At 40.4% G+C, this 20,589-nt stretch overlaps 1 protein-coding gene across 1 annotated transcript in view; it reads left to right on the top strand.

The window, feature by feature from the left end:
* Positions 1-20,589, top strand: part of tbl3 (transducin beta like 3) — a 98,765-nt gene that overhangs the window by 33,418 nt on the left and 44,758 nt on the right. Inside the window, exons 14-17 of the mRNA XM_060901722.1 lie at positions 4,947-5,082; positions 7,871-8,101; positions 8,264-8,334; positions 14,792-14,948. Coding sequence (XP_060757705.1) covers positions 4,947-5,082; positions 7,871-8,101; positions 8,264-8,334; positions 14,792-14,948 — 595 coding nt within the window. The remainder of the gene's footprint in view (positions 1-4,946; positions 5,083-7,870; positions 8,102-8,263; positions 8,335-14,791; positions 14,949-20,589) is intronic.

Genomic DNA, 20,589 nt, shown 5'->3' on the forward strand with positions numbered 1-20,589 from the left:
GGTGGAGTTAGCGAAAGTGGGTGGACGTCACGTGATGTCGTTAAGCAGCGCAAACAGTGACATCAGTGACCTTTTAAGCGGTAGTCTCACAACCCGAATAGTAAACAATAAACATGGACATGGAGTCGTTAGTGTTACTGGTCTTGGTGCTGTGGCTTGTTGTCACCGACAACGCCAACAGATACTGGCAAGAGCGTATAGATGAGGCGAGGCGCATAAGGCTTCAGAAATTCTCGTAATTCTTCTTCTTCCGGGTTTACGGTGTTTACAGATCCCAGCGTGCTCGCGGGGCATGTGTGGGCATGTGAGGACACTCCTCCTCACCAGTCAGTGCACAGGGGAGTGTCTGCTCACGCCCCCAGCCTCACTCGGCTCGCTTTGGCTCGCTTCAGCCCCACTCCAAAACGGTGCGAGTTTTAGGGGCTAAGCAGGGCTGAAGCGAGCTGAGTCGTGCTGTTTTTTGGTAGTCAAAACGCGAGCCGTGTCGGGCTGAAGTGAGCTGAAGCGAGCTGAAAAAGGGTAGTGGAAAAGGGCCATAACATGCAAGAAAGGCCAAACTATAAATATTAGTGCTGTCAAAAATGTCGCGTTATTAACGCGTTAACTTGACTCAATTTTAACGGCGATAATTTTTTTATCGCGAGATTAACGCTCTGTAACATGATGCCACGCCCCGCACAGCCAGAGTCCTCTGCCCTCCCCCGAAGAGACACGGTGCTCGGCTTAGGTTTCGTTTTCCCATCGGCGGCTCCAGCCCCACTTTGCAGTGGCTGTGACAAGACGTGTTATGGTCTGCAATAAAAATAAAAAAAAACACATTGGTACAACCAGTGTTCGAACTATGCCGATATTTTCGGGGGGGGTCCCTTTTTTTTCCCTTGGGGGGGTGCTTGCGCTTGTCTCAGAGCGCGGATCTCCATCGCGCGCTCACTTCGGATATGCAAATGCTTCCCGTTACACACGATTGCTATGTCAATAAACATCATTTTGCCAATATTTTAGAGACCCCCCAACATTTCCCAAATCATGTTTTCAAGGGATCTCATGTCTGTTTCAGGGGATCTCGGATCCCCCGTGTACTCCCGTAGTTCGAACGGTGAGCAAGCCCATTCACTTTTTTATGCTGATAAGAGAATTACAATGGTTTTTCATGTGACAAAAATGTGCGATTAAATTGCGATTAATTGCGAGTTAACTATGACAGTCGCGACATTAATCGCGATTAAATATTTTAATCGCTTGACAGCACTAATAAATATATGTAGTTATTAAAATGCTGATTAGTGTGACAGCTATAGTATAGTCTGTCCATTCAAACCTTTCATCATTGATATGATAGTTTTCTTTAAGAGATGTTTGTTTAAAGGTAGACCGCCTTTCAGATTTTTCAAGTTTAGGTCATAAAAAGAATTTTCCCTGACACCCAGTTATTTTTGTTTAGTGGATCGAAAGCTACTGAATTTGAATCGCAGACTTCCAATTTTAGTAGTTTTTTTTTAATAGAACAATTAATGAATTTAAGGCCACGTGGCCCTAAATTTTTCCTGCTTCATCATAACGCAATTCAAGATACTACGTCATGCATCATGTGGTGGGCTTTCCCCGTTCGCGCAAGGCATTGTGGGATGCAAACGAAAAATGGAGGACACGAATGAAATGTGAAAGACCGACTACAGTAACGGAAAGCGAGAAGAAAAGACGTTATGTTGCGAAGGAAAGGAAACACAGGACCAAACTAATAAATATCGGCGGTCAGCGAGCACCTCGGTGTGATCAGCTGTTCGTTTAGCGACAGAATTATGTAGCTGTCAGTGCACGGTCAAGGTAAACCTGTAGATGGCAGTAATGCAACACTGTGGATGCCAGCTGCCGTAAAACCCAAAAGAAGAAGAAGAAGAAGGTGGTAAACCTGCGCATGCGCACACGGACTTCCTCTGTCTGCTTGACTGCACGAAGCGAGCGATTTCATGCACATTATTTACTCAGGAATCCCTTCAAATTAAATAACTTCCCAGCCACAGAATGGCCTGATATTTTGTGAGGTGTTACAGAAATAAACATATATTAGAATGACCAAATTTCAGAGGGAACTAAATTTCACAGATTTAATGAAATCAAAAGGTCGTCTACCTTTAATATTTGTGGAACTCTTGAGCGTCAGTGCTTTTAACAGTCAGTAGGTTTTCCACTTTGGGAGAGTCTCCAGGACAGGGTTTTGTGCTTCGCTGTTTCTCAGTAACATAACGAGGTTTAATGAGGTAACTCATCTCATGGACATTCCATACTGTTATGCGTAACTATAAATTGATAAAATATATGACGTTGTTATCGAATTAATAGCAAAAATATAGTTGTTGGAGAGTTGATGTGGTTATAAGCAGGGCTTTGAACCGGTTCAAGGAACGAAAACGAAAACCGGGAACTTTTTCTATTTCACATGGAACAGAAACGAAACCAGAAACTTTATTATTTTTTATGTTCCGGAACAGAAACGCTTATTAAAAATAATGGTAACCGGTTAATACCGGTTTTTATTTCGTTCCTCAAAGTTTCCGTAGCCTACAAATAAAAAAGTCATTCTTCTCCTGCGCAAGTTTCTATGACCCGCTGGGGTTCACTTCCTGTGTGACGTTCGCTGACTGAATGGAGAGAGCGGGAGGGTGGACTACTATCACGTCTCCACATCTTAAATAAGAGGTAAATATTGCAGTCTATCGTTATTCAAAAACGTCAATTTCAAACACGATATCAATATATTTGTCCACGTTAATGAGAGGCTCGCGAACATTAAATTACGTTAACCTCTGTTAGCCTATCAATGCATACGGCCTGACTAGCCTTTGGTAACACACTAAACGAATTATCTTTCATTTTTAGCACTTTTTCTGTTTGTGTAGATGGGAAGACATACTGAGAATCCAAATCGCCAACATTTGAAATAATTGTTTTGAATTATTTCTTGTCTTATTTAATGAAGGTTGTAATAGAATTAGCCTACATTTGGCTTAAGCTGGATGAGACAGAGACAATTTTATAGCCATTTGTTAAACAGCTGACAGGGAACGTAATTAACCCTTTGGTGACTGACCCCTTGAAAATGGTTCCTCCAGGAACGATGACGTTTCAGTTGTCAAGACAACGGAAAAACTAAAATACAAGAGCATTTTGTTTTGTGCACAAGAGCATTGTGACATATCTTTCTGTTTTTGTATTTTAGTTTTTCCGTTGTCTTGACAACTGAAAAGTCATTGTTCCTGGAGGAACCATTTTCAAGGGGTCAGTCACCAAAGGGTTAACCGTTCCGGGAACAAAATTTTTTTGTTCTAACCGGTTTGGGAACATCTATTTAATGGTGGAACCCAAAACCGGAAACGTTAAAATTCCGTTTCTGTTCGGAACGAACCAATTGGAAAAAAATTCTGGTTCAAAGCCCTGGTTATAAGAGGAATAACTGCTTCAAGAAATAACATCACACATGTCACATGACAACATGTCACTTGTCCAAATGGTACAAGTTAAATACAGTTTCGACTTCAAACTGGAATTTGAACTCATTTTTGTTTTCGAGTGACTTGACCACACTATTGAGTACATTTCTTGTATACAGTCATTTGTTCTCGAGTCCATTGTAAATGCTCGTGTTTTTTTTTTTTTAAATAACCTGGATTCAGTCCGTATCAGTTTGGTTGTTTATCTACAGATCAGATCAGATCGTACATGCACAATACACTGAAACAGATGGAAATCAACCCTGTACCTCTTTATTAAAGCATCCCTTCTCTAATAGATTTGAAGGGCTTGTAAGTAGAAGCACAGACAATGCAATTAACAGTTATTCCACGAAATCTCGTCGTACATGAGCTGATAGCTGACGAGGAGCGTAGCACCAAGTCGGCTGTAAGCCGTGTATGACGAGATTGAGTGGAATAACTGTTTTATTATATCCGCATTCACTGGATTTTGAGAAACCGATTTATTTATTTTTGCAAATTCGATAAGTAAAAACTTTTATACAAAACATCCGACAAAATCATTTCCACTTAGAATGTAAACAAACCGGCGAAATGACCATAGCAGTTTGTGAAAAATGCGATAATAATTCTGGGGAAAAAAAAAAACTTTTATTCCATATTTTTTTGGGGGGGTCTTCTTCAGGGTTTTTTGGCGGTGGGCAAACCAACTTAAAGGTGCATTACCACCACTAACTGGACTGGAGCGTGGAACAGGAGATATTTGGGGGGGTATATTCTTTTAGCTATTTCTGTTTCTTTTAAATACGTGATTTTATTTCGTCCTCGGTTGGTTCAGCAACACGGTCTGCCATTTTGTTTTTCCTCTACTCGTGGTATATGAGCTGATATCCTAGTAGTAGAGTAGCCAATCAGAGCGGGCGATTGCTCATATCCAGTGAATATGGATAGAATAACGCTGATTTATTTAGTTGCTTAGTATTCCTAGCTCATGATAGTATTTTAAAATAGAACAATGGACCTTAAAACGAAAGTCGTAAATGAAGGTACTTTTTCACAAATGAGGCATACGCTCATCTTAACAACTCTTTCTTTGTGTAACTACATACGTTTCCTGTTGGTGTAACTCCAGTTATTATAAAATATCTTTGAAGGATGTCGACGTGTATGAATAGCAAAAACTCAATCATAAACCAGGAAGTGTATAGATTCATAAATTTTCAGTTAAATAGAAAATAAGCTTAATCATTGCTCAATGGTGATTCACTTCATCAGCTTGGAGGATCAGATAAAAGCGTACAGTTTTTGTGTATTTCACATTTGAACAATTTCAGTGCTGTAAGGCTACAGATTTTTTTTTTCCCTGTTAATAGTTGATTAAGTTCGTAAATGATTTTATGATAAGCAGTTTATTTTGAACAACAGCAGCACTGAAGTAACACTTCCTGCTCAATATGTGTGTGTGTGTGTGTGCAGGTTAAAGAAGGCCTTCCTGGTGTCTGGAAGTCAGGACTGCACTATTAAAATATGGGACCTGCCTGATATTGTTCTTGGTCTGGGCGGCGAGCCAGCCCAGCTTACTGCTCGGATCACTGAGAAAGTCCACGATAAAGTGAGCCATTCTTTTGAATGCTTCCTTTGTTATGACTTCTTGTGAGTTTCACAGAAAATATGTTTGAGGGCCACTTGAGTTTTATTCTGGGGAAAAAAAAATGTCCTTGGTAAGAAGGAAAATAGTATCAGGTGTCATGCAGCCCAGAGCGTCTTAAACTCCTTTGTTCACGTTTTCAGAAAGCATGGCCTGAAACGACACATGTTTGTCATCGTAGGGTGTTGAGTTTATTTTACTTCAGAACGCTTGCACTTTAAAGCAGACTTGAAAGAAGAATCGTTTAGCTTCAAGTAGCTTATCAAAACAGCAACGGGCAAACTAATAATATGACCAGTATCTGATTTCAGCAGTTAAGCAGGTACAATAAATGTAGCAGATTAAAGATGTCATTCCTTAATGAAGATTAAAGCACACAGGCATGTTGTTCTAGGTATTGAAGGAGAACTGAAAGCAAATTTTTTAGGATCAAAATTCTATTTCTCATTTTATTAAATATCGGAACGCATTTCTGATCGCTATTTTGTCGCTGCTATAGCAAGTTCTGAGTGTTTGAAAAATGCTCTGTAATATATCAGTCCATTTGTCAAAGCGATGGCTGTAAACGAGATTCGTTGAGACCTGTGCGAGGCATCGTAGGACGGAAGTAAAACGTACAGCGGAAATCAAAGTGACTGACATCTGCCAACGTTGTCAAAAGACGCGCGCACCCTCTTTCGAATGCTGACGTAATCAAGCCGGAAGTTTTCCCTGTGTCCGAACTCGCGCCCTACTCACTATATAGTGCGGACGCCATTCTGTAGTGCTGTCCGAAACCTTAGTGAGGATTATGTGGGAAATGCGCTCAGTATAATATGTATTTATCACAAAAATACATGCACGTATTTATCATTTTGAAAACCCACCAGCCGCCTGATCTGGCACATTTTAATCGTGCGACAGTAATGACGTAAATATCAGAGCGACGGACTCGTCCTTATCCTGTCGTCTTTCCAACTCTTCTCTACGCCACGTTGGTTCGAAGTCGTATGGAATAATCTCCATCACTGATGAAGCTGGCAAATCTCAAAATTAATCTAAATTGGAATGATCTGGCCGCTGGGTAAACAGTTTTCAAAATGGCGGCGCTGACACTTCACGTTTGAAGTCTCGCACAAGTCTTGTGAAGATCACGCGGATAAGCGACGCCTGCCGTGGACCATACGAACTACATTCAACACGGCTAAAAACCGAAAAGGCCGATAAGTGTAATATAATATGCCAATACGAGTCACGATATAAGGTTAATAAAACCGAAAACGTAATTGAATAACACGTTAATTAAGAAATAAAGCAAGTTTACAAATGACTTCAGTTCCCCTTTAAGTAGAGCTGCTCTTACTACTCAGATGTTAATGATTTTCCAATAATAGCATATTCTAATGTGTTTTATTGTTCTGATACAAGCAGTTTGCCATCGATCATCATTTTTGTTACTTATGGAAAGAAAAAAAAAAGACAAACTTCTTTTTTTTCTTTTCTTTATATCCCCCGCTGGCCGAAAGGGATGAAGGGGGATTATGTCATGGTGATGTCCATCCGTCTCGGGAAGGGCGCTCACCTTCTGAAATCAACTCCTCACAATTTTTGAAGGAATTTCACAATTCTTTGTTATATGTTGGTAATACGCACATTGCACTTTCGTTCAATTCGGTCACATTTTACCAGAGTTATGGCCGAATTGCCAGCGGGGGATATCCTGCTCTTACTATCGGTTTCTAGTTGCATGTAAAGATGTGCAACCACCATGACAGACGCTAGTTCCTCTTCTCATCTCATCTCATTATCTCTAGCTGCTCTATCCTGTTCTACAGGGTCGCAGGCAAGCTGGAGCCTATCCCAGCTGACTACGGGCGAGAGGCGGGGTACACCCTGGACAAGTCGCCAGGGCTGACACCTAGACACGGACAACCATTCACACTCACATTCACACCTACGGTCAATTTAGAGTCACCAGTTAACCTAACCTGCATGTCTTTGGACTGTGGGGGAAACCGGAGCACCCGGAGGAAACCCACACGGACACGGGGAGAACATGCAAACTCTGCACAGAAAGGCCCTCGCCGGCTACGGGGCTCGAACCCGGACCTTCTTGCTGTGAGGCGACAGCGCTAACCACTGTGCCGCCTGAAAGTAATGTATAATAATAATAATATTGGCTGGCTTTTTTTTTCATTGTATATCAGATATATTCCATTCAGCTAGCATGATATTGAATGAGTTGAAGACAAGTTCATTATCATGCTAGCTGAGTGGAATATATCTAATATACCATGAAAAAAAAAAGCCTGCCAATATTATTTAAATGTCACTCAGATCTGTGATGTATTTCATATGAAAACTGCAAGTTTTTCAACAGAAGAAGATAAACTTCATATATTCAAGCCAACATGTGGATTTTTTTTTTTCTTTTTATTATATCGACACATTCACAAACAAAAAGTCCCCAAATCTGTCAAAACAATTCATCGATTTCCTCACAAGTGAGGATATTGGAAAATATGTCCCGGTTATGGTTCTCGATGTCCCGGATGTGGTTCGTATGAAAAGTACGAGTGGTGTATTTCCCAGTAAAACACTCGTGTCCATACAATATCATCATTTATAGAACATTTATTGGGTTGTTTTGCGCATTTATGTGGTTGATCTGTTTTCTTTATTCGTTGCTTATCTGTATATGTGCAGACATGTAACTCATTTTCTGATATCATATTCTCAGAAGTTGCTCTCACACATTTTTTTTTTTCCTTAGGATGTAAACAGCGTGGCTGTCTCACCCAATGATAAGTTGTTAGCTTCAGGTTCTCAGGACCGCACGGCCAAGCTGTGGTCTCTGACTGACATGAGCCTGCTCGGGGTGTTCCGAGGTCATTGCCGAGGCGTCTGGTGTGTGCAGTTTTCCCCTGTAGACCAAGTGCTGGCCAGTGCCTCAGCTGATGGTACAATCAAGCTCTGGGGCCTTCATGACTTTAGTTGCCTCAAGGTATTTCACATGGAGTAAGCACAAGTTGCGTAGGCAGTGGTTTTGGGGTTAACAGTCAATCTGATAAAATGTTTGTTTGGAAAGCATGTCTGTAGCTTTTAACGTGCTTCACATAGTCAAGCTTCGGCTTAATTGTGTCTATTCTAATCATCTTTTCTGCAGACGTTTGAAGGACACGATGCCTCTGTGCTGAAGATAATATTTGTCAGCCGAGGCGCTCAGATAGTTTCTGGGTAAGCCACATATTTCCACCGCTATTATCTAATAATGGAAAACACACACACACACACACACATGCACACGTACACATTCACAAGCGATGGAGAAATTCCTGTTAATTCGAAGTGTCGGATGACAAGCTAATTGAAAGATCTAATTTTCCAGACGTCGTCACTTGTTTTTGATCACGTCACACGTGTTTAATGAAATTCTCAGAAACTCATTCCTTTTTCATACGCTCCGTCAGCGCTTATGTGCCCTCACCAGCCACTTTTAATACGAACCTCTGCACATTCATGCAATTATCCAGTCGGCCAATCACGTGGCAGCAGCAGCACAATGCGTAAAACCATGCCGATAAAGATCAAGAGCTTCAGTAAATATTCTCATCAGATATCAGAATGGGGGGTGACCTGTGCGATGTTGGTTCAGGACAAGCTCATTTGTCCAGTTTCGGTGAACCTGTTCCCACTTTAGCCTCAGATTCCTGTTCTTGACTTTTCTGCCTACCATAGAAGTAAGGAGTGGTTACTTGAGCTCCTGGAGTCTTCCTGTCAGGTTGAATCAGTCTGGCCATTCTACTCCGACCTCTCTCTTTCTCTCTCAGCAACAGGACTGCTGCTCACTACATATGTAAACTTTAAATCAGGGGTTCTCAACCTTTTCTACTTTAAGGCCATCCTTAAAAAAAATCCGTTTCCTGTCCACCGGGTGAGCAAAAAAATTTTCAGTTGGGAGGGAGGGATTTTTTTCATCTCATCTCATTATCTCTAGCCGCTTTATCCTGTCCCACAGGGTCGCAGGCAAGCTGGAGTCTATCCCAGCTGACTACGGGCGAAAGGCGGGGTACACCCTGGACAAGTCGCCAGGTCATCACAGGGCTGACACATAGACACAGACAACCATTCACACTCACATTCACACCTACGGTCAATTTAGAGTCACCAGTTAACCTAACCTGCATGTCTTTGGACTGTGGGGGAAACCGGAGCACCCGGAGGAAACCCACGTGGACACGGGGAGAACATGCAAACTCCGCACAGAAAGGCCCTCGCCGGCCACGGGGCTCGAACCCGGACCTTCTTGCTGTGAGGCAACAGCGCTAACCACTACACCACCGTGCCGCCCCGGGATTTTTTATATATATATATACAGTGGTGCTTGAAAGTTTGTGAACCCTTTAGAATTTTCTATATTTCTGTATAAATATGACCTAAAACAACATCAGATTTTCACACAAGTCCTAAAAGTAGATAAAGAGACCCCAGTTAAACAAATGAGACAAAAATATTATACTTGCTCATTTATTTATTGAGGAAAATGATCCAATATTGCATATCTGTGAGTGGCAAAAGTATGTGAACCTCTAGCATTAGTAGTTAATTTGAAGGTGAAATTAGAGTCAGTCTGTTTTCAATCAATGGGATGACAATCAGGTGTGAGTGGGCACCCTGTTTTATTTAAAGAACAGGGATCTATCAAAGTCTGATCTTCACAACACGTTTGTCGAAGTGTATCATGGCACGAACAAAGGAGATTTCTGAGGACCTCAGAAAAAGTATTGTTGATGCTCATCAGGCTGGAAAAGGTTACAAAACTATCTTTAAAGAGTTTGGACTCCACCAATCCACAGTCAGACAGATTGTGTACAAATGGAGGAAATTCAAGACCATTGTTCCCCTCCCCAGGAGTGGTCGACCAACAAAGATCACTCCAAGAGCAAGGCGTGCAATAGTCGGCAAGGTCACAAAGGACCCCAGGGTAATTTCTAAGCAACTGAAGGCCTCTCTCACATTGGCTAATGTTAATGTTCATGAGTCCACCATCAGGAGAACACTGAACAACAATGGTGTGCATGCCAGGGTTGTAAGGAAAAAGCCACTGCTCTCCAAAAAGAACATTGCTGCTTGTCTGCAGTTTGCTAAAGATCACATGGACAAGCCAGAAGGCTATTGGAAAAATGTTTTGTGGATGGATGAGACCAAAATAGAACTTTGTGGCTTAAATGAGAAGTGTTATGTTTGGAGAAAGGAAAACACTGCATTCCAGCATAAGAACCTTATCCCATCTGTGAAACATGGTGGTGGTAGTATCATGGTTTGGGACTGTTTTGCTGCATCTGAGCCAGGACAGCTTGCCATCATTGATGGAACAATGAATTCTGAATTATACCAGCGAATTCTAAAGGAAAAAGTCAGGACATCTGTCCATGAACTGAATCTCAAGAGAAGGTGGGTCATGCAGCAAGACAACGACCCTAAGCACACAAGTCGTTCTACCAAAGAATGGTTAAAGAAGAATAAAGTTAATGTTTTGGAATGTCCAAGTCAAAGTCCTGACCTTAATCCAATCAGAATGTTGTGGAAGGACCTGAAGCGAGCAGCTCATGTGAGGAAACCCACCAACATCCCAGAGTTGAAGCTGTTCTGTACGGAGGAATGGGCTAAAATTCCTCCATGCCGGTGTGCAGGACTGATCAACAGTTACCGGAAACATTTGGTTGCAGTTATTGCTGCACAAGGGGGTCACACCAGATACTGAAAGCAAAGGTTCACATACTTTTGCCACTCACAGATATGTAATATCAGATCATTTTCCTCAATAAATAAATGACCAAGTATAATATTTTTGTCTCATTTGTTTAACTGGGTTCTCTTTATCTACTTTTAGGACTTGTGTGAAAATCTGATGATGTTTTAGGTCATATTTATGCAGAAATATAGAAAATTCTAAAGGGTTCACAAACTTTCAAGCACCACTGTGTATACTGTATGTATATATATATATATATGGATGGATAAGAAATCGCAATGCTGTGTTTGCTTTTTCTTTCAGTACTTTTTTTATTACAAAAGCAGACACATTTAATAAAATATGACAGTTTAATCAACTGAAACTTGTACAAAAACTTTAAGTTAGCATTTTAAATGCTGACTGCAACATTTGCAAAACTTTTACAAAGGTACTTAAAATGTCCGACACACGGACTTTTTGTAGTTCTAAATCGAGCGTTAGGCCGAGTTCGGATGAAATTACACTATTAAAATGATCACTGAATGATTTGTTTTTCTGAATCTTTACTATTTTGTTGTTCGCTAGAATACCATTTTGCGATTTCACACTTAAGCAAATGTTTGAAAACTCCGGATCTCCTTCCTTCATGGTGGCTGCCGTTTTTTTGTGCCGCACGGCGCATGCGCAGAGCCGATTCAGTTCTATATTCTGCGCGGAATGCAGGGCTTTCCACAAGCGCCGGCCATACAGTTATGTCCAGCCGGCTACTTTAATGACTTATTTTTGTAGCCCACAGGCTCTAAATATTAATTTTCGATTTTAATAAAATTAAATGTTTATCTAACGGACTGACAATAATGTCAAACTGAACCGCACTCATTTAAGTTGTGATTCGCGCTGTTTGTACCGATAATAACCACAAATTCCCCGCAGACTCGTTGATGAAGGGAGAGTAACTCATCCGCGGCCCCGACATGCGGTGTGTGCACGCGCACTCGGCGGAGGCAGTAGTGTGTCGGGGCCGTCGGAGGGAACAGAAGCAGAGATAACGCTTATTTTGTCTCCGGTAAACCAGTCTTCTCTCGTTCAATTACGTGCTGGCATCAAAAGACACCGTTGGTTGTAAATGAAGCCAAACTGAGTGGTTGGAGTGTATTTTCATACACAAATGGAGAAATGTTCGCTGAGCGTTTGTGTAGCCCCACTGCAGACCGTTGTCGTTGTTAATTCATAGCATGCTCAGCTGCGTGAATGTGTCATGCACCGAAAATAAGAGATTTACAAGCCAGGAACGCCTCATGATGCAATACACAAGAAAAGGAAGAAGATTTACTGCCATTTTACTTTGTATTTGAGTAAAGTGAATAAATAAATGGTCTGTGGAAAATACATTTAATCCTGGGAGCTGCGTGCACAGGAGTTTATTTTGTGTTTACTCCCCCCCCCCCCCAGCTGGCTACTTATTTGTCATGGCTGGCTAGTATGAGCCTTAGTGGAAAGCCCTGGGAATGCGGAAATGTCAAGTTCAATTTTAGATTTACGAACCCGAAAAAAATGTCAAAAAACCGGCGTTAAAAAAAAAAATTCAACCGCACAAACGGCACTCACCCGACCGGTGGACTGGAAACAGAACATTTTTTAATAATGGCCTAAGGCCCACCTATTCATACTTGTAATGAGTCGGGGCCCATTAAAAAAAGATCCCCGATTGTTTTGGCTCATCTATTCTATTAGAATCTAATAATCTATTGTAAAGTGTATTAATGGTATGCGACATCACTCCCTGTTACAGATGGGAGCCCAGGAATTAAATAAATGCAATACAAACAAACTGTTTTTAATTGTTGGTATCGTATTTAAAACTGTATGAATGTGCCAGAAGTCAACATAAAAACATGCGTGCAGGGCATTCTCAGTCAAAAGGGATTAATGATCCAAAAGAGGAGTCTGGTCCATTAACACAAGAACTTACTGCCATGTTTGTGTACAGCAAACAAGCAAGTTATTCAAACCAAGAAGTGGATATAGAAACCACTCAATGGGATTACTGTAGATCCTTACACGCTAGCAAAGAAGGATTTTTCCTACGCGTTGGAAAATTCTCCATCTCCCTGTCATCTCAGACTACCTGGTGCTGCAGACATCGTTCTATACGGACACACAGATGAAAACCTGGAAGAGCATGGAGGCGTACAACTTTTTATATGTAGCTGGGTTAAAGATCTGGTGATCAGGACACTACAAGATAAATCCTGTATCGTTTTTGCCCGGGTAAATAGGAATTTCTGGGCTTTTTATACGCTTCTTTGCGATGAGTGCTAGGACTAGGGTGCATCAGTTGCCCCCTAAAAATGAAAAGTTCCTCCGATCATGATGCATTTTTGTTTTTATGTTCCTTTGGTAAGAAAACACACTGGGTGAAATATTTTGACAAAATTCAAAAGTTTAATGGTGGCACCAGGAGCTCAAAGTTATGGGAAAAGCTGCTATTTTATGACTTTTATGACAAAATTTCGATCACTTTTCATGAAACATTATGGCACCTTATAGAGTATACCAAATATCTTAGATACACATTTTTAGTCCATATTCTAAATATATTATCAAGCACAGTTTGAGTTTTAGCTGTTCATTGAATCATTGTTCAACTACTTTTAAACAATAAAAATGTATTATGAATCACATTAATGCTCCTCAGTCCCTTGCAAAGGTTCTTAACATGATCTCTGGCTCACAAGAAATCAATAAATGGAGTCCAACATTGTGATTCAAACCTTACGCGAAAACATAAAATAAGCGTTTTTTGGCAAAAAATGAACCTCATGGTGCCACCATTAGACTTTTGAATATGGTCAAAAAATTTTACAGGATGTCTTTATTGGTGAAAAGGAACACCCAAACAAAAATGCATCAGATTTTATGAAAGTGAGGGCAACTGATGCACCCTAGCTAGGACGCTACAAGTTTTAGTATCGGATGTAACCAAACCACAGCCGCTCAATTCTCAATCCTCCCTGCTCTTCTCTTCCAGGTAAATCATTCACAAAGATCCACAGAAACCACTTTAAACACCTGAGTGTTACATGTATTACATACGCGTTAGTTTACAATATGGCGACCCCGATCAAACAGTAAACAAAAACGCATCCGAGGACTGAAGCGTCTCCTGAACTTCAAAACTTCATGAAATAACGGGAAATGGTGAGAAAAGCGATCTGCGAATCCAAATGAAATAAATCCGAGGAGTTTGCAAACCTTTCACAGAGCGATCACTGCAAACTCGAGCGTTCTTCGACTCGGCTCCCTTCCATCACAGTGAAAGGTTCAAGAGCCACCTTTCTTGTTGCATTTTGGTAAAATCTTTTTGCTCTTTCACCCTTTATCACTACACGGTGAACCCAGAAGAAACTTTTCTCAGTTTCACGGTTTGTTCGATTCGAACAGCGCAAAACAACACGAGCGTAGGGCATTTTAACAACTAGCAAGGCGCTCCAGGGATGAACAGTGAACTTAGCTGACCACCACTTCATGTCTCACATAGCTAATGAGGCGGATGTAATGTCGGATACAACCCAGCAATCGTACCCTACTAAAAATTAGCTTCAACTTGGGGGGTGGCAGCCCATTAGATGGCGCTTCGTAGCCCACTAATGGGTCGTGGCCCAGTGGTTGAGAAACACTGATCTAGAGACTGAATCCCAGGATGTCAACAGTGAGATCACCCCCCCAGTTCTGATGTTGGATGTGAACACTACCTGAAGCTCTTGCGCTATAACAACATGATTTTATGCACTGTGCCACTGCCATCTGATTGGCTGATTTGTATAATTTCATGAATGAGCAGGTGTTCCTAATAAGCTGGCTGACGATTGTATACAGTGTGAGACAAATATTGACTTTTTTTTTTTTAAAGACGTTTAATCTCTTTGCCTTGATCTCTGTCCTGTTGTTCTGCAGCGGTTCTGATGGCCTTCTGAAGCTCTGGACCATCAAGACCAATGAGTGTGTGAAGACCTTTGATGCTCACCAGGACAAAGTGTGGGCTCTGCACAGGAACAGCAGCGATGACCTGATGGTGACCGGCTCTGCTGACTCCAACATCACAGTGTGGAAGGTCTGATCATCCAGCGCTTTTTATACCACAGCATTAAGAGGTTAAATGTGAGGTGTTGCTATGGTAACGTTCAACCCTCTGGGGTCGAGAGCTTCGCCAGCGAAGCTCGGCAGGTTTAGAATGAGTAGGTCATGGATTTAGATAAATATCTTCGAGTTTTTATCATACAAGCATGATAAACATATTGACAGAAACTTTATACTTTCCTGTGTTCCCGCTGCCAAATAATATTTATAATTTTAAATTACCTAAATCAGATGAAACATAAAACTTGCCACCTTAGTCACACTGAACTCGGCGTGCTGAGCACACAAACATTCATAAAAGACTGTTCCCATGGTAACGGCATGATCATCGCTTTCTGTTTCGATTGGTTTCCCTTTCGTGGTGGGAACGCCCAGTGTAAACAGGATAAAATCTATCAGCCGTAGTTTAGGCTGTTTGGAGGGAAAACTTGTTGTAAGATGGCACGTGGATTTTATGCGCTTCGGATGATTTCAGGACAGCAATTCAATTCATGATTCACGACAGCAATTCAATTCAATCTTGAGAACTGCGACACTGATGATGACTGGTGCCTTTATATTTTATATACAGTGGTGCTTGAAAGTTTGTGAACCCTTTAGAATTTTCTATATTTCTGCATAAATATGACCTAAAACATCATCAGATTTTCACACAAGTCCTAAAAGTAGATAAAGAGAACCCAGTTAAACAAATGAGACAAAAATATTATACTTGGTCATTTATTTATTGAGGAAAATTATCCAATATTACATATCTGTGAGTGGCAAAGGTATGTGAACCTCTAGGATTAGCAGTTAATTTGAAGCTAAAATTAGAGTCAGGTGATTTCAATCAATGGGATGACAATCAGGTGTGAGTGGGCACCCTGTTTTATTTAAAGAACAGGGATCTATCAAAGTCTGATCTTCACAACACGTTTGTGGAAGTGTATCATGGCACGAACAAAGGAGATTTCTGAGGACCTCAGAAAAAGCATTGTTAATGCTCATCAGGCAGGAAAAGGTTACAAAACCATCTCTAAAGAATTTGGACTCCACCAATCCATAGTCAGACAGATTGTGTACAAATGGAGGAAATTCAAGACCATTGTTACCCTCCCCAGGAGTGGTCGACCAACAAAGATCACTCCAAGAACAGGGTGTGTAATAGTCGGCGAGGTCACAAAGGACCCCAGGGTAACTTCTAAGCAACTGAAGGCCTCTCTCACATTGGCTAATGTTAATGTTCATGAGTCCACCATCAGGAGAACACTGAACAACAATGGTGTGCATGGCAGGGTTGCAAGGAGAAAGCCACTGCTCTCCAAAAAGAACATTGTTGCTCATCTGCAGTTTGCTAAAAATCACGTGGACAAGCCAGAAGGCTATTGGAGAAATGTTTTGTGGACGGATGAGACCAAAATAGAACTTTTTGGTTTAAATGAGAAGCATTATGTTTGGAGAAAGGAAAACACTGCATTCCAGCATAAGAACCTTATCCCATCTGTGAAACATGGTGGTGGTAGTATCATGGTTTGGGCCTGTTTTGCTGCATCTGGGCCAGGACGGCTTGCCATCATTGATGGAACAATGAATTCTGAATTATACCAGCGAATTCTAAAGAAAAATGTCAGGACATCTGTCCATGAACTGAATCTCAAGAGAAGGTGGGTCATGCAGGAAGATAACGACCCTAAGCACACAAGTCATTCTACCAAAGAATGGTTAAAGAAGAATAAAGTTAATGTTTTGGAATGGCCAAGTCAAAGTCCTGACCTTAATCCAATCGAAATGTTGTGGAAGGACCTGAAGCGAGCAGTTCATGTGAGGAAACCCACCAACATCCCAGAGTTGAAGCTGTTCTGTACGGAGGAATGGGCTAAAATTCCTCCAAGCCGGTGTGCAGGACTGATCAACAGTTACCGGAAACGTTTAGTTGCAGTTATTGCTGCACAAAGGGGGTCACACCAGATACTGAAAGCAAAGGTTCAGATACTTTTGCCACTCACAGATATGTAATATTGGATCATTTTCCTCAGTAAATAAATGACCAAGTATAATATTTTTGTCTCATTTGTTTAACTGGGTTCTCTTTATCTACTTTTAGGACTTGTGTGAAAATCTGATGATGTTTTAGGTCATATTTATGCAGAAATATAGAAAATTCTAAAGGGTTCACAAACTTTCAAGCACCACTGTGTATATATATATATATATATATTAGGGTGCATCAGTTGCCCCCTAAAAATGAAAAGTTCCTCCGATCTTGATGCATTTTTGTTTTTATGTTCCTTTTGGTAAGAAAACACACTGGGTGAAATATTTTGACAAAATTCAAAAGTTTAATGGTGGCACCAGGAGCTCAAAGTTATGGAAAAAGCTGCTATTTTATGACTTTTATGACAAAATTTCGATCACTTTTCATGAAACATTATGGCACCTTATAGAGTATACCAAATATCTTAGATACACATTTTTAGTCCATATTCTAAATATATTATCAAGCACAGTTTGAGTTTTAGCTGTTCATTGAATCATTGTTCAACTACTTTTAAACAATACAAATGTATTATGAATCACATTAATGCTTCTTGCAAAGGTTCTTAACATGATCTCTGGGTCACAAGAAATCAATAAATGGAGTCCAACATTGTGATTCAAACCTTACGCGAAAACATAAAATAAGCGTTTTTTGGCAAAAAATGAACATCATGGTGCCACCATTAGACTTTTGAATATGGTCAAAAAATTTTACAGGCTGTCTTTATTGGTGAAAAGGAACACCCAAACAAAAATGCATCAGATTTTATGAAAGTGAGGGCAACTGATGCACCTTTTTATATATATATATATATATATATATATATATATATATATATATATATATATATACACAGGTAGTCGTCAACTTACAACTGCGTGTGGTTATGACTGACCGGTCGTAAACCGATCTGGTCGTAAGTTGGCCTATGTTAAATGAACGTAAGTATATTGTGATGTGTAATGATATTGTAATCATCTTAAAGTCTTATTTTATCAACATTTTCTTATTTCATTACCTTGGCTCATTATTTGGTTTAAGTCAAACACTGCATATGCCGGGGTGAAAGTAATTTTAATTTCTTGCTGGTGCATTATTTTGAGCCATAGTGCACGCGTGCAGCGCGCGCCGAAAAATACACCTAATTATTTATTATTGTCTACTTATCAAGCATTCACTAGGACTTCTTATCACTCAGTAGTACTAGTATAGTACTTTTATCACTTTCATCCACCTGTATCAGTTTTGATTATAAATAAATTGCAAACACATCATTTCAACAACACAATCGTTTTAATTACATTTTTTTTTAGCTGAACAGTTGAAAACTAACTTTTCATTTTGGACATTGGACACAGAACAGTGTAACAGAACAGAAAAGTGAAAGCTACTTTGATTACCAGCTGCGCACGTTATAGCACAAGATCTGGTTAAGCCGTACGTGCGCTGTAGCTCGCTCGTTGTTTGTCCAGCGAAACACTGCACACATAATAGAAGAGGCTGGATGCAGTGTTGCCAGATTGGGCAGTTTTAAGTGCATTTTGGCGGGTTTTGACGGTCGTAAAGTCCATCGGTCGTAAGTCGCATAGGTCGTAAGTCGATGACTACCTACAACCGATCGACTTTACGACCGTCTGGTTATGACTGGCAAGTGTTTCCCAGCTGAGCTAGCTGAGCGTATGACCGTTTCCGCCCCAGCTCCCGGCAGCGCCCCGAATCCAGCCAGTGTTGCCAGATACTGCTGACGGTTTCCAGCCCAAAATATGTTCAAAACCCGCCAAAATGCACTTAAAACCGCCCAATCTGGCAACACTGCATCCAGCCTCTTCTATTATGTGTGCAGTGTTTCGCTGGACAAACAACGAGCAAGCTACAGCGCGCGTACGGCTTAACCAGATCTTGTGCTATAACGTGTGCAGCTGGTAATCAAAGTAACTTTCTCTTTTGTGTTCTGTTACACTGTTCTGTGTCCAATGTCCAAAATGAAAAGTTAGTTTTCAACTGTTCAGCTAAAAAAAATGTAATTAAAACGACTGTGTTGTTGAAATGATGTGTTTGCAATTTATTTATAATCAAAAACTGATACAGGTGCATGAAAGAGTGATAGTGTGATAAAAAATGCACTATACTAGTACTACTGAGTGATAAGAAGTCCTAGTGAATGCTTGATAAGTAGACAATAATAAATAATTAGGTGTATTTTTCGGCGCGCGCTGCGCGTGCGCACTATGGCTCAAAATAATATACCGGCAAGAAATAAAAGTTACTTTCACCCCTGAGTATGCAGTGTTTGACTTAAACCAAATAATGAGCCGAGGTAATGAAATAAGAAAATGTTGATAAAATAAGACTTTAAGATGATTACAATATCATTACACATCACAATATACTTACGTTCATTTAACATAGGCCGACTTACGACCAGATCGGTTTACAGCCGATCAGTCGTAACCAAACGCAGTCGTAAGTCAACGACTACCTGTGTGTGTGTGGGGGGGGGGGGGGGTTTTAAACTTCAACTCAACTCGAGTAAGCGTAAATATTTCTTCTATTTCTGATGAGCAGATCGGTTGATGTAGTGTATACACAGGAAAAATGGTAGAGCGGTTTTTCCAGAGTTATTTTCATCAAAAATGGTTTGTTTTGCTTTATTTTGGAGTTTAGAGAGTAAAATTTGGAGTCAGAGTAATTGTTTAACAGTAGGTTGTGGCTCTGAACTGAGTAAAATAGTACAAGAGTTCATTTCAAGACACACTGAAGAGAGTCAAATACCAAAATCAAGTCAAATACCAGATAAATGAAGCTGTTATAAAAAGCAGCTTTAGAACTGTGTTGGAATATATGAAAAAACATGACCTTACCCATTGTGACGAGCTGTTTTGACTACTTGACCTGATGGGGATTAAGAGTTAATCTGATGAGATTAAGAGTTGGCAGTGGGAGGGATTTTCACTCTTCTCATTGAATGGAATGAAATTTTTACTCTTCTCATTTAATACCCGTCCTACTGCCAACCCTTTATCCCAAAACAATAGGACATACATTTTTTGACGGCCAGTTAATTGTCCAAATCAATGGAGCAGGTTTAAGTTTTTGTGCTTGATCCGTTCCTAAGACTGAACAGAATCACCTCAAGTGATCAAAACGGTTCGTCACAATGGGTAAGGTCATGGTTTTTCACACATTCCAACAGTTCTAAAGCTGCTTTTTACAACATCTTCATTTATGTTATTTTTTTTTAAAGTACAATCATGACATACATACCACATAGATATTATTGTACCTGAACTTGTTTTGAATACAAAAAAGTCATGTGACTTTGAAAATACTGCTAGGATTTGTTGAAATTGACAACCAAATCAGAGCATACCAAAATCATTAGAGTGCCAGAAAATACCCTCAGACCCCAGAGGGTTAAAGGAGGACAAAAAAAACAGAGATGTGCATAAAGGCAGGGACTGGATTACTGACTAACTACTGAAGAATGTGGTTATCTTGTTTAATTAGTAAAACATTGGAAATAGATGATGCATTGCAGCACTTTGGTCTTGAACTAAGAATTTGGGTCCTGACGAGCTTGTATGAGTTCTTTATA

The sequence above is a fragment of the Neoarius graeffei genome, chromosome 20, assembly GCF_027579695.1.
Source record: "Neoarius graeffei isolate fNeoGra1 chromosome 20, fNeoGra1.pri, whole genome shotgun sequence".
Taxonomy (NCBI): domain Eukaryota; kingdom Metazoa; phylum Chordata; class Actinopteri; order Siluriformes; family Ariidae; genus Neoarius; species Neoarius graeffei.